This window comes from Xiphophorus hellerii, chromosome 1 (assembly GCF_003331165.1).
Source record: "Xiphophorus hellerii strain 12219 chromosome 1, Xiphophorus_hellerii-4.1, whole genome shotgun sequence".
Lineage (NCBI taxonomy): Eukaryota > Metazoa > Chordata > Actinopteri > Cyprinodontiformes > Poeciliidae > Xiphophorus > Xiphophorus hellerii.
In genome coordinates, this window is record NC_045672.1 from 5,943,300 (window position 1) to 5,956,397 (window position 13,098).

Consider the following 13,098-nt stretch of genomic DNA (forward strand, 5'->3'; position numbering starts at 1 on the left):
AATTTAGTCTTATTTCAGGTGTACTAAGAGAAGTATCCAGAGTTCCTGTAGATAATCAAACTCCAAATATTCACCACCATTAAAATAAAAACAGTAAGTCAGGCGCAAAGAACAGATCTATTGACTTTATTAAAGTGTGTTCTGTGTGTAAGGCCAGAGAACATGTCCAAGGACTGAAACATAGTCTACTCTAGAGGAGAGCGTCACCATTCGCATCTAGCGGTATGTCAGCAGAGCATCTCTGGCTTCAGTTCCACGTGACTTTGGTAAAGGCTTGATGACGGAACAGGTAGTCTTTTTTTTTTTTTCTTTCTCCTTTTGTGTATTCTCTAATTCCCACCCATGATTTTGGCAGCTTTATCGCTCCACTCCCACAGGCACTTATTGCAGTCACATTTGTGTGCATAGACTTTCATATAATTGCCTGGGGGAAAGAAAAAAAAATAAATCTGTTTGCTCCGAGTCAGATTGATTCAGAGCAGCACCAGAGGAAGTGAACGGAGCATTTACAGCCAGACCATTCATCCATTCATCGACAAAACACCAGATGCAAAGCAGACCTTAAGGATTTTCACATTAAATCTTCAGTTTTTTAGTCCTATTGAAGAATTTTGGTAACCCTCCTGTCATTATGCAGAGAAGTAAAGAATCAATACAACAACAAATAATCACAGCTTGTGTGTCACAGTGTTTATCAGTGTCATTCTGAGCTGTGGATCAGTTTCTAAGAGTGCAGCAGAAAACAGCTGTCGGATGCATCATCGTCTGATTGTGAGCGAAACCAGAATGAACCTGAACATTTCCAGATGTGGAAATGTTTAGAGCTTGTGCCTTGCAGTAAGAAGGTTTTCTCCCACAGTCCAGAAACAGAACTGGGAGGTTAGCTGGTCCTGCATGTTGCCCTGGAATGGACTGGTAACCTGTCCAGGGTCGACCCCACCTCTCACTCTCACTATAGCCAAAAGGTGGATAGATTTTCCAACGTCACCACAATGGGTCAATGTCAAAAACAATGTCAACCATCAGTATTCCATCCTGATGGTTTATAACCTGGGACATCTACTCCTTTCCTTCTCTACAGCCAGTTTTTATTAATTGTCAAGTTTAGATTTAAATTGCTTCAGCATAAACATTCATCTGAGTTGTAAACCCCGTAGTTCTGATTCAGGACTGTTAGATTTAAAGTTGCAGTATGTAACTTTAATTACTTTTTTTTTTACCGATTTGTTCAAATACAGTATAATATGAGAGCGATACTCTGTGAAAAGATAGATCTTCATCCCTTCCCTGTGCTACTGTTGCCTTTGCAGAAATGCACCACTCCCAGTTAAAAGCAACCAATCAGAGCCAGGAGGAGGGTCTTAGTGCTGTCAATCAATGCTGTTCAACATGTTAACGGTGGAGAAACAACTTACTATTACAGGAAAACCATTTATCCACCGCCATTGGAAGTCATGCTAACTAGACTGAGCAGGCTCTGCTGACGGGGAGAAGCTGCATCTTAGCACAGAGCAAAGTGGGGAGAGACCTAGCTCTGATTGGTTGTTCCAAGACAGCACTGGGAAAAGGCAGAGGAGTTAAAACAAATTTTCACAGGTTGCCTCATACCATACTGTCACGGCATACTGACAGCTTCAACAAATATGTAAAAAACAAACAAAAAACAACATTTTCTTTTAAAGTTACATACTGCTACTTTAACAAAGCAGTGAGAAAACACAGACTGTGACTGAAGAGACTTTGTTCCTGAAATATCCAGCGTGTTGCCATGGAGCATGACAACACATTGTCTGAGGACACAGCAGGACAGAGCAATGATTATCAAACAGATGCAAACACATTACCTCAAGACAGCCGGGAGAAAAAGCCCCACCCTCTTTCTTCTCCACCATGTCCACAGGCTGGGACATGGGGACCAGACTGACGGCTGGTTGACGGGACTTTCCAACCGCCACCTGCTGGTTCTAACTGGTGGACTGTAATCAGCCCACGGTGGAAGGCAGCATTACTTTAGTAGTTTTCTGCTTTTTAACAGCGAAGTGACTTGTGCAGGTTAAGCCATCAGTCATGCTAGTACATTTGCACACACAGCACAGAGAAAGTCCCGATCTCCTGATCAAGCAAGTGTCTTTAGTGAAGACATCAGACTGCTGCTGACCTGAAGCAAGGGGTGAACCTGCTGGATGGTCACCAAATCTATGTGGATTCTTGAAACTGGCATCTGTCTCCAGCAGAGAATACCTTTAGTCCCTGAAGTAGTGTGAACGTGTAAGAGGTGAGATGAGGAAACACTGAGAGAGTCTTTGAGGTCATGATGGATATCTGAAGATCCTGAGCAGGCCTGCTGTGTCCGGTCAGTAACAGAGACGAGCTACGAGTCTTTGAGCATGCTAATCTGAGCAAAGATTTTCAGAGCTGGGCCCAGTTTGATGTTCATGGTTCCCATGAGGTGGTCCTCCTTCAGCAGAAGCAGAGCCTGCCCGTCAATCTCCTGAGAGCGGAACTCCTCTGCAATCTCCAGACAGCCTGCGACCAACAACAATGACAACCTTCATGTCAGGGTACGGTGCAGCGCTTTTCATTCACCTGTTTGTTCAGCTGTGAAACACAAAGGCTTATTAGGGCCATTGTAGATAGGGGGGGAAAAAAGTCGATTTGTTGATTTCTGCCAAAAACCTCTGAAATTTTACAATTAATTTCAATCTTTTTTCAAGAAAAAAAGTTGAACATTTTCTACTTTTGAAACTCAGAAATTTCTAATTTTTTTTCTAGAAGATTTCAGAGATTGAACTAAAAATTGTAGTTTTTTTTCGAAGCTCAGAAATGTCCTTGTTTTGTAGAAAATTCCTGAGATCCTAATATTTCTCCGTTTTTTTTGCTGAAATTTACTCCGTTTTTCTATCTACAGTGGCCCATTGGACATGCTGCCATTGGCTTAAGTTGCTAGAGGACAACTTTTCCATCGCCCTGAAACTTTCTTGTTCTACTACTCTACAATTTGCAATATTGTAGAGTGTTATTTTAACTGTTAGCTTTATGTTTTTCTGTTTTTCTTTCCATAGAGGATCTTCCTGAAGGAAAGCATGAGCTGAGATAATGCTTTCAGGAGCTAAACATTCTCCCTCTCCTGCTAATGACTTTCTACTTTACATTAACAAAGAAAACGACTTCAAAACCAGTTGATCTGTTTCTTGTTGTGCATTCTGCTCCGTCTTCTCAAACCTCCGGCCGGTTGTGGCAGCTGGCCGCTTGAACTGAGCCCAGTTCTGATTCTGCTGGAGGTTTCTTCCTGTTAAAGGGGAGTTTTTCCTGTCTACTGTAGCTACATGGATCGTTGGTATGAGGGTTTGCTGTAAAGTCAACGACGCAACACAAACAACTTGAGGTTGTGGACATTAATCTTTTATACTGATAAGTTCAAACAGGTGCCATTACTACAGGTGGAGGATAGAGGAGCCTCTTAAAGAAGAAGTTACAGAAATCTTGTTTGTTTGTTATTGACCAAATACTTATTCCACCATAATTTGCAAATAAATTCTTAAAAATTCAGACAATGTGATTTTCTACTTATGTTTTCTCATTTTGTCTCTCATAGTTGAGGTCTACCTACAATGTCAATTACAGGCCTCTCTGAGAACTTGCACAATTATATGCTGACTAAATACCCCCCCAACCCCACCCTGTATATTTGAACCTGCATATATAATTCTGACCCTGCGTACAGTCAAGAAAATCTTCAATAAATTCACATTTGTGCGCACAAGTTTGAGTTTAATAAAAAATATCACCAAAATCAATTGTTGCACAGTAATTCTTCTAACTGGAGCAAAAACTATCATCATGCCCAAGGATCAGCATGCCACACCCACCTGGCAGGGAGGATATGAACCCATAGACATCCTGGATGTTCCACTGACCCGGATCGCTGTGGGGGTGCGGCGGGAGGTCGGGGGTCTGCACCGCAGGAACCCGAGGGGCCGTAGACAGGGGGGGTGACGGGACTCTTTTATAGCCGGACAGGTCTGAACACTGACTGGACTCTCCGTGAGCAGGGTGAACAGCGTGACCAGCAGAGGGCGCAATCTGACAGAAACGAGGAAATCAGCTCATTCCAACATTTGAACCATGGATCAAAACCTGAGGTCAGCTTCAGAGAAGACAGTTTGTCCGAAGCTAAACAGTAGCTTCTTTGCCATGCCAGAGCCTGCTGTGAATGCTAAGGCTAGTTAGCAAGGCCAACAGCAGATAGCAGCAGATAAACAGTTGTTTTTTTTTTTAAGTTTTATTGGCTCTAGTGGCGGATAAACAGTTTTCCTGGAAAGGTGAGTTGTTTCTCCGTCATTAGTACGTTGAGCAGAGTCTACAGACAGACAGACAGACAGACAGCGTTAAGACCCTCCCCCCGTCTCTCATTGGCTGCTTCCCAGTCCTGTATTTCTGCAAATAGTAGTAAGACCACAAGTAGGAGGCAGATGAGCTTCCTTTTTTCATGTCTTATATGAAAGTTTTTAAAATTCTTTTACAAATGCATAAAAACCCCCAAAAATCTTAAGCCTCGTTTATTATAAATCCTGAAAATAATGATGTCAGGAGTTCTGTGCTTTGTTTTGCACACCGGTTCCTCTTCGTACTGTCAAAGTTGGATTCATCATGTCAATTATAAAAGAGCAGAAATCTTCCACACAACAATATGTCAAATAAAATGTCTCCAGCTGCCTCACCTTCTTTTTAGAGTCCAAGCTGCTGTTTTTGTAATTCCCATTCAACGTTCGTCTCTTCAGGTTCTCTAGGCTGGTTCTGCGGTTCGGGAAGAGACCCATTCTCTTTGTGCATCCCACATTGTAGCTACAGGAATATTTTAGAATATTGAAAAGAAGTAGTGTAAATGCCACCTTTTCCATTAATTTGGTTATTCGTTAGGAAACTCCACATCTTGACTTATTTAAAATAGATGGAAAAAGACACAATAACTTCATAACGGGAGGTTTTTTTTTTCCCCCTTGATGCTTTGCCACTTTCATAGTTATTCAACACAGTCACTGTGAAGGTCAGCCTAAACATGATTCTGTTGATTAAAATGGTTTTGCCTCTTGAACAAGAAGGAATTTTCCTGTTTGTTATTAAGAGGGAGCTCTTGCTTTATTTGTCTCCAGGTTCACAGAGCAGCGTCATGTGAAAAAAAAAAGAAGGTCACTCTTGAAATTAAAAGCTACGTAAAGTTGAACTATAAAGGAATCTTCCTAGGGCTACGTTCCAGACTAAATCTATTATTCATACTGGCCTAGCTTTTAATGGTTCGAATGAAAAAAAAAGAAAAAAGAAGAAAAGTCAGGCCTAATTTATATCTCCTAGGCTTCTGTCCGCTCAACTAGAGAGCGCTGCTTAAGGACCCAAACAACTTACTATGATTGATGGAACCAAGAATTCTGCTGGATTCATAAAATCCAGAAGGAGACACGTGCGATCTGGAGCACCACGTCTAACTCTGAATGGCTGAACAGCACAAAACACAATGAAGGTTTTGAAGTGGCCAAGTCAAAGTCTAGACAAATCAAATTGGAGAAGCTTTGGTGTGACCATTGAGAAGCCCTTCATGCTCATCAACGCTCTAATGCAGACCAAAAAGCTAACTAAAAGTTGAACTATAAAGCGTAGGATGGCTTTCTTTCCCTTTATGAATGAAATCAGTATTTAAAAGCCACTTCTTATACATATTTAGGTCAGGGGTCAAGTCCAGCCCTGGAGAGCAACTGTAGATGCAGTTCTTCTCCAACCCGCCTGATTTAAATGAACGGCTCATTATGTATGCAGAGCTGCTGCATACTGCAGATGAAGGACTTCAGTTCTTTGACTCCCTGAATGAGCGTGGGAGCAGGAATGCGTCTAAAAGTTGCAGGATTAGACTGGGGTACACATGATCTAGGTGATCTGAGTTTTGATTGATGATCGAAAGCTTAAGTGAGAAAAAAAGCAAAAAGGAAAGACATTTGTAAGGGGATAAATTAGGGCGTGAAAATGAAATCTCTGATTTTTTTCACACCATATCCAATTTCTCATGTTAATTTTTTCATAGCTTTATTTTCTGAAAGGAAACAAGAAATTAGAAATGACAGAAAATAGCTTTTAAAAGTAGCTTTCATTGCAGTCACCTTTTATGTGAGTTGTTAAATGGAGTCTTAGGGCCAGGCTACAAAATATTTTTGTTTAATTACAAGAATATAGTCAAAGATGCAAAAGAACGTCTTGAAATTACGAGGGGGAAAGGTCATTTTAATGAGAAAAAAGCTTTGATGCCGTTATCCAGATCTGATGTAACCTGTTTAGTTTGTGTGGTTCGTTCTTCAAAAATAGACACGTTTGCTTTCTTAATCATTTCAATGTTCTGAAAATAATTTGATGCTGATGTGCTGAAAGATTATTTCCTTACCTGTAAAATGTTCATGTTGCGGAGTTCTCATAAAATTACTACTACATTCTCCTAATAGTAAGCCTTTATTCTAATAATATCACTTTTTCTCACATTATTTCAACGTTATTACCATAGAACTTTTTTTCTAGTAATAGTATGACTAGTAGGGTCCAAATATTCCATCATCCAAATAAGGTCCAACTGTTGTATGTTTATGACTCAATGTTTGCCAGAACTCCCCAATAAAATTTGAGATTTTATTTGGATAGATCCAAATCAGAGCAAAAACAACCAACAACCTTAGAATGAAAAATAAATCGGACTCACCGTTTAGCACACACTGTGGAGCAGAACCTCTTGGATCTTTTGAAGATGTAGGCAAAGTCCACCTTACCGCAAAGTTCACAGGTCAACATGGGCTCCTGCTGGGCCTTTAGCTCTGAGAGGACACACAAACAGCACACAAAGTCACTGTCGGATGACTCCCCAGTTTTCCTTCTGTAGAACTGAAAGACTCTTCTTGAGAGGAGGAAAAACAAGGAGAAAGGCAAGGAAACACACTTTTCAACAACTCTAGTCCAATTCACTGTGTTGCTTACATTGAGCAGCACTACTGGAGAACAAAACTGCAGTTCAAGGATGAAGAACTCACAGTTCCCGTTTGTTTGTTTGTTTGGTTGGTTGGTTGGTATGTATGGATGGATGGATGGATGGAAAATGAACTTTACTATTGATCTAAAAACAAAAACAAGGAAAATTGTTTACCCTTGGAAGATAGGCCATCCATCTTTGAATCTGCTGCCCGTCTCCGGAGGCTCTCTATAGAAAAAGATGGACGCTCCACCTACAGAAAAGAAATGTATTGATTGAGCTGATTGATAAAAATGCCACGTATAGTGAACTGCTGGTATGAGCTCAGATTAAGATGGTGCTAATACCATTAGATTGTTGAAACAAAAAGAGCTTTGCATATCTAAAGAAGATTAATGCATTCTGAGGCATCAAAACAAGAAAAATTCCCTGAAGGATTACCACCAATGGCATTTGGAAATAAAGACGTGCCCCTAATCAAGCCAGCCTGCATTACTGCAAGTCAGAAATGACTTAAGGCAGGGGTGTCGAACTCCAGTCCTCAAGGGCCGGTGTCCTGCAACTTTTAGATGTGCCTCTGCTGCACCACACCTGAATAGAATAATTAGGTCATTAAGGCTCTGGAGAACTGATCTACACAAGGAGGAGGTAATTAAGCAATTTCATTCCAGTGTTTTGTACTTGTGGCACATCTAAAAACTGCAGGACAGCGGCCCTCGAGGACTGGAGTTTGACACCTGTGACTTAAGGTGTGAAGCTGTATGTCAGAAGAGGTTCCCAAATCTCTGTTACTGCTGACATTCCCCAACAGACCAATGCATGACCAGGTACTCACAGGGAAAGGCTCGGCACCTTCCTGGATAACGAAGCCTTCGATCAGGTGCGTCAGGATGTGGGACTTGTCTATGGCCTGCTGAGCTGTTTTGCTGTCTCCATTGTGCTGGCTGCTGTCAGTGCTCCCATTCCCAGAGGTCATGACTGGAGCACAGGCCGCCCCAAACCTGTCAACACAACAGCAACGTACAACTGCCTGAATCTGAAAGAGTGTTCAAATATAGAAATACAGCACAGTCAGTGTGTCCGGTAGCTGATGAACCAGGATCAGTCCTTTTTAAATGTTGCCCTTCAGACACACCTGAGCATCTTCAGATAATAAGCAAGAAGTCCAGCTTAAAACCAGAAATCAGCTGGGAGGACTGGAAGGGAAGTTACATGAAACATCTCCACCACCATATCTACAGAGGCACAGGTTCCAAAAGCAGACAGATGTATTTAGGTATTGGTATCTAGATACAGTAAAAGGTTTCTCCTTCTTCTTCTCTTTCAGTTTTTCTCTTCAGAGGTCACCACAGCCAATCATATGTCTCCATTTAGTCCTGTCTTCTGCATCCTTTACCTTCACTCAGACTGTCTCTCCCCTGAACGTGTTGAACGTGTCCAAACCGGACCTGAGTGAAGAGTAAGAGGAATCAGCTTTTCTCTCTTTTCCAGTTCATAACTCCACCTCCATCTTTTCCTCTACCTGTTCCCTGCTTTAACTCCAAATCAAAATGTTATCTGCAAACATCATAATCCACAGAGTCTTGCACCTTGTCAAACTAGATTTAGTTTTCTCTAAATCTAGAAATACACAGTGCAGCTCTCGCTGGCCTTTTCGGTACACTCCATCAGCATCTTTCAAGTAAAAACTTGCATCTGTAATTCTGGCATAAAACCGTTCTGCTGCTCACTTCTGACCCCACTCTGGCTTCCACTAATCTGTTCCACAGCTTCACAAGTATGAGCTGTTTTTCATACAGCTCATACTTGGAGTTGTATAAAAAAACCCAACAAATTCATACCTTGAGTTGTATGAAAAACTCCATACCTGGAGTTTTCCCTCCAGGTATGAAGGAAAAACCCATTTGCGTTTTTCCTCCATACCTGTCACAATTCTATACTTCTTAATAACCGACACCACAACACCTTCCCTCCATTTCTCAGGCATCTTCTCAGTCTTCAAGATTTTGTTGAAACAACCAAATCATAAACTCCAAGAGTATGTCATCAGGACCCAATGTCCTTCCCCTCCTTCTAAGTAGAAAACTGAGGCAGTCATGGTGTGGAAATTAAAGGAGCACTCTTATTAAGGTACTGCAGTTTTCAATCCTAATGCTAACAAGCATGTGTGTTCAGCAGATAACTGTAGGCTGTACCCAAGCAGCTAATGCCAGTTTGTCATACTTGTTACAGAAAATATAAAATATGAAAAAACTTTCATATTTTGCTCAATAAGCATTTAAAACCTATGTAAAATTCAGCAAGGTCTTAATCTGGTTGTTTGTTTTTTTTACCTCAGTATATTATTTTCATAGAAGTAGGAATAGTTCACAGTGACAATAGTCTATTTTTTAAATAAAGGTAAGCAGGTAATATTCTACATCATTACTGTAAATTTCAGATTAGATAGATAGATAGATAGATAGATAGATAGATAGATAGATAGATAGATAGATAGATAGATAGAAATTTATCAACCTTGAAATATCTGACAATCCATACTTCTTTACTTATATCAACGTCAATATTATTTCAAAGAACACAAAGTTACTCTCATAGCTGACAACAAATTTTATTTTAGATATAAAATTTTTATTTATCAGATAAACAGATTCATCAAAAAGTAATCTTCCATGCCTTACCAACTGTATTCTGCTTTTAAGCAGCCATATTGTCTCAGTACTTTCTTGATCAATTCACTTTTGCTTATTTACAAAGCGACAAATTCACAGGAAATCTCTTCATAAAAACAAACAGAACCAATTCATTTACAGAAATGTCTAATTTAATACAACACAAGCATGCAAACAGATTCAAATCCCTCAACATACATTCAAGCCTGTATACAGGCTAGAACATACATCCCACTGCTAACATATTGTAGCCAAATTCAGTTTAAATGCCATTTGGTAAAGATGGATTTAATCTCAGCAGATTAAATCCAGACACTAACTCTGCAGCAATACCTCAACTGAGCACTCATTTGGCGACTATGGAAAGGAACAACAACTCCACTTAACATGAATAAAACCTCCAGCAGAACCAGAACCAGGATCGGTCTGAACGGTCATCTGCCTTTACAGAATAACACTTCTCAAAGTTTTCTGAAGACCTGTCAGTTGGTCTTACCCACTTTTAATCAGTCCACAAGATCCTTCAGACAAAACATAGTAATAATAAACTCAAGGCTTGAAACATTTGACACCACACTATTCAAGCAGCTTTAACTCCACTTTCCATCTACTTTGAAAAAGAGAAACGCGCTCCATTACTACGAAGCAGCAGGCTGTAGTGACCAGCGGCTGCTGTTTGGCATTCAACAATAAGGAAGCCTTAAAATTGAATAAATAAAAGCGTATATTATCAGGGAACAGTTCCTCTCCTGGTTAAGTTTAGGTTCCCCTTGGTGAGAGCAGTTTGTTTACACCCATGCTCGAGCTCCACCGAGCGCGTCGGAAGTTTCTTACTCTAAATCGCACAAAGTAAATCTAAATTGACGTGAGGGCGACATTAATCCAGTTAGTTGGGAGCTGAAGTCAGTGTTGGGCAACAAACATGTAGCCTTTCTATCGTGTGTTGGTTAAAAGTACACCAGGCTAAAGTCATTTCACCAGCACGCGCCTGTAGGACTGAAGCTAACCGTTGGCTTACTTTAACCGTCCGAAACCAGTTCGGAATCAGTTTCGGGCGCCCTGCACGGTAACAATGGTCCGGGGAAGAAAAGCTCTTTGTTCAGCGGCTCCAAGCTGAACAACTGCTCCGCTCCCGCCGCTGGGAGGAACACCGGCCAGCCAGCTGGAACCCTCGCCGGTAAATATTCACCGCATAAAGCGAGCCGAGCCGCCTCGTTACGCCGGTAACCGCGATGTTACCGACTGCCTCATCGTTTCGCCGCGGTCCCCACGCTGTACTTTCAAACGGCGTTATCAACATCCATTACAACTCATCTCTCCAAACGGATCAAGTCGGGATGTGAACGCGCATAGTTTCCGCCAACAAACGTCAAAATAAAAGCACGCTCCGTTGTTTTGGCCGGCGGTTGCAGCCGGACGTTCAGTCTGCTGTCCACCCTTACTCTGAAGAGGCTGCCCGCATGGCGTCTTTGGACGCAGGTGAGCTTCTCGGAAAGGCGCTAAAATCACTTCAAGCTGGGATCGAAAGCGCGTTTATTTTGATATTCCCCATCATGTTCACCAACAGCTTGCCTGAAGAACTGATCTCCCACTGAGTAGTGAGCGCTGCTACAGCCAACTGGGATTACATCAGTAATATGTGGAGCTCCGGAAATGCATTTTATTATTTTCTTTTTTGTTTTTTGTGTGTGTTTGTTTGATTTAAAGACAACATTTTTATAAAGAGACGTTGCAGGTTCGAACCCCGGTCCCTCCTTCTCTGGTGGCTGCCTCAAGAGGAGCATCCAGGGTCAAACATCTGGCCAAGTCAGTGTACAGGCTATGAAGCTTCAAGCAGAGCGATATTAGCAGCAACATAAGGAGTTAGATGATAAAAACATAACAGGAAACAAACAAAAAGCATTAAATGGACGTGGCAAAAATAATTTGCAGTACTTATGTAACGCCCACTAATAATCATGTATTAGTCTACTAATCATTCCAGTTATTATGAGTCAAAGATAACTCTAACAGGGTCTCAGCAGTTTACTAGAAGTTTTTTTTTTCCAGATTAAAGGAGCATAAAAACTAAATCCTGCTTGTCCATGTTTGGTTCTGGTGAAGCAGAGTAGACTGGAACCACAAGACCTGAGTTCTCTGGAAAGTTGATGCGACTACAGATCTTTAATGCATTTTGATCCTAAGCCATTCAGTGATTTGTCAACTAACCGAAGAATTTTAAAGTCTATTCTCTGAGCTGCAGAGAGCCAGTGGAAGGTCTCTAGAACTGGGGTGATGCGCTCTATTGTATCAGACAGCTGCGCCTTGTCTGGTCCACTGTTTGTCACAGGTATTTGGGTCCTTCATCTCACCAATTTATGACAAATGTGGTCTCGTTATGTTAGTTGAAACAACAGTTAAGTTATTTTCATCCAACAAAAACAAGCAGAAGCAAAACCTCAACCCACCAAGCACAAAGACCCACAGGACATAAAAAAAACAGAGCAGCTCTAGAAAACACGCACAAACTGATTCTTTGACAGGGCTGCACAGTGAAGCAGGTGCATGGTCGCCCTGTTGTCTTGGGTGCGTCATGGATTCAAATCCCTGATTGGAGTCTTTCTCCATGTAGGTTCCACGTTCTCCTGCATGCATGCATTCTCCCGGGTATTGCGGCTTGATCCCACAGTCCAAAAACCATGACCGTTAGGTCCATTAGTTCCTGAATTGTCCTAAGGTGTGAGTGTGTGTGTGCACGACGTCCTGTATGTCTCTGTGTTGTCCAGGATGTACGCCGCATCTTGCTCAATGACCGCTGGTACAGACAGTGGACGGATGAATGGATTGTTTGACAAAGTCAGACACACAAAATCTGTCCCTTGGTTCAGCTTCAGACTTTCCGCTTGAGAAAGTAGAGGGATTTCTTGCAGCTGAAGCCAAACTCTGTTAAGAATAACAAATCCATTCGAGATATGATGTCTGAAAGCTACTGGACATTTGCAACCAGGAGCAGCAGCCTTCTACCTCAGGTGTGTGGCAGGCCTGGTTAGAAGCACTGGTTTTACTATTTCAAATCGGAGCCTGGCCACAGAAATACACCCCCAATTAGGGAATCAATTGTTTTTGTACATTGCTATAAATAAGCATTTCTTTTAGACAATTCTGAAAAGTGATCTAATTCATTTTTAGATTATTTTGTGACCAACGTGACTCAAAGATCTAATCAGTGAATACTGTAAAATTTTATATCTCTTATTAATGATAATAATAAAAATTTGTTTATTATTTTTTATTATTTATCAACTTTTAACTATTCTGAAAGCATCAAGACGGAGGTGCTTTTCCATCAAATTGTCGTAAATTGGTATGTGTGTTTTTATGTATGAAGAACCAGCTCCTTTTGGTGATGTTGAAGTGCCAGAGTCCAATTTATGGGCTTTTAATTAC

At 41.2% G+C, this 13,098-nt stretch overlaps 2 protein-coding genes across 2 annotated transcripts in view; one reads left to right on the forward strand and one right to left on the reverse strand.

Moving 5' to 3' along the window:
* The window catches only part of LOC116721371 (tumor necrosis factor receptor superfamily member 14-like), a 1,133,408-nt gene that overhangs the window by 68,422 nt on the left and 1,051,888 nt on the right, over positions 1-13,098 (forward strand). The gene's annotated exons all lie outside the window — the stretch shown is intronic.
* phc2a (polyhomeotic homolog 2a (Drosophila)) lies at positions 106-11,025 on the reverse strand. The gene is made up of 7 exons (XM_032565120.1): positions 10,691-11,025; positions 7,836-8,001; positions 7,175-7,253; positions 6,737-6,848; positions 4,722-4,845; positions 3,870-4,083; positions 106-2,526 (listed from the first exon to the last, which is right to left on the reverse strand). The coding sequence occupies exons 2-7, from the start codon at positions 7,974-7,976 to the stop codon at positions 2,372-2,374; spliced, it is 825 nt and encodes a 274-aa protein (XP_032421011.1). The 5' UTR covers positions 7,977-8,001; positions 10,691-11,025; the 3' UTR covers positions 106-2,371.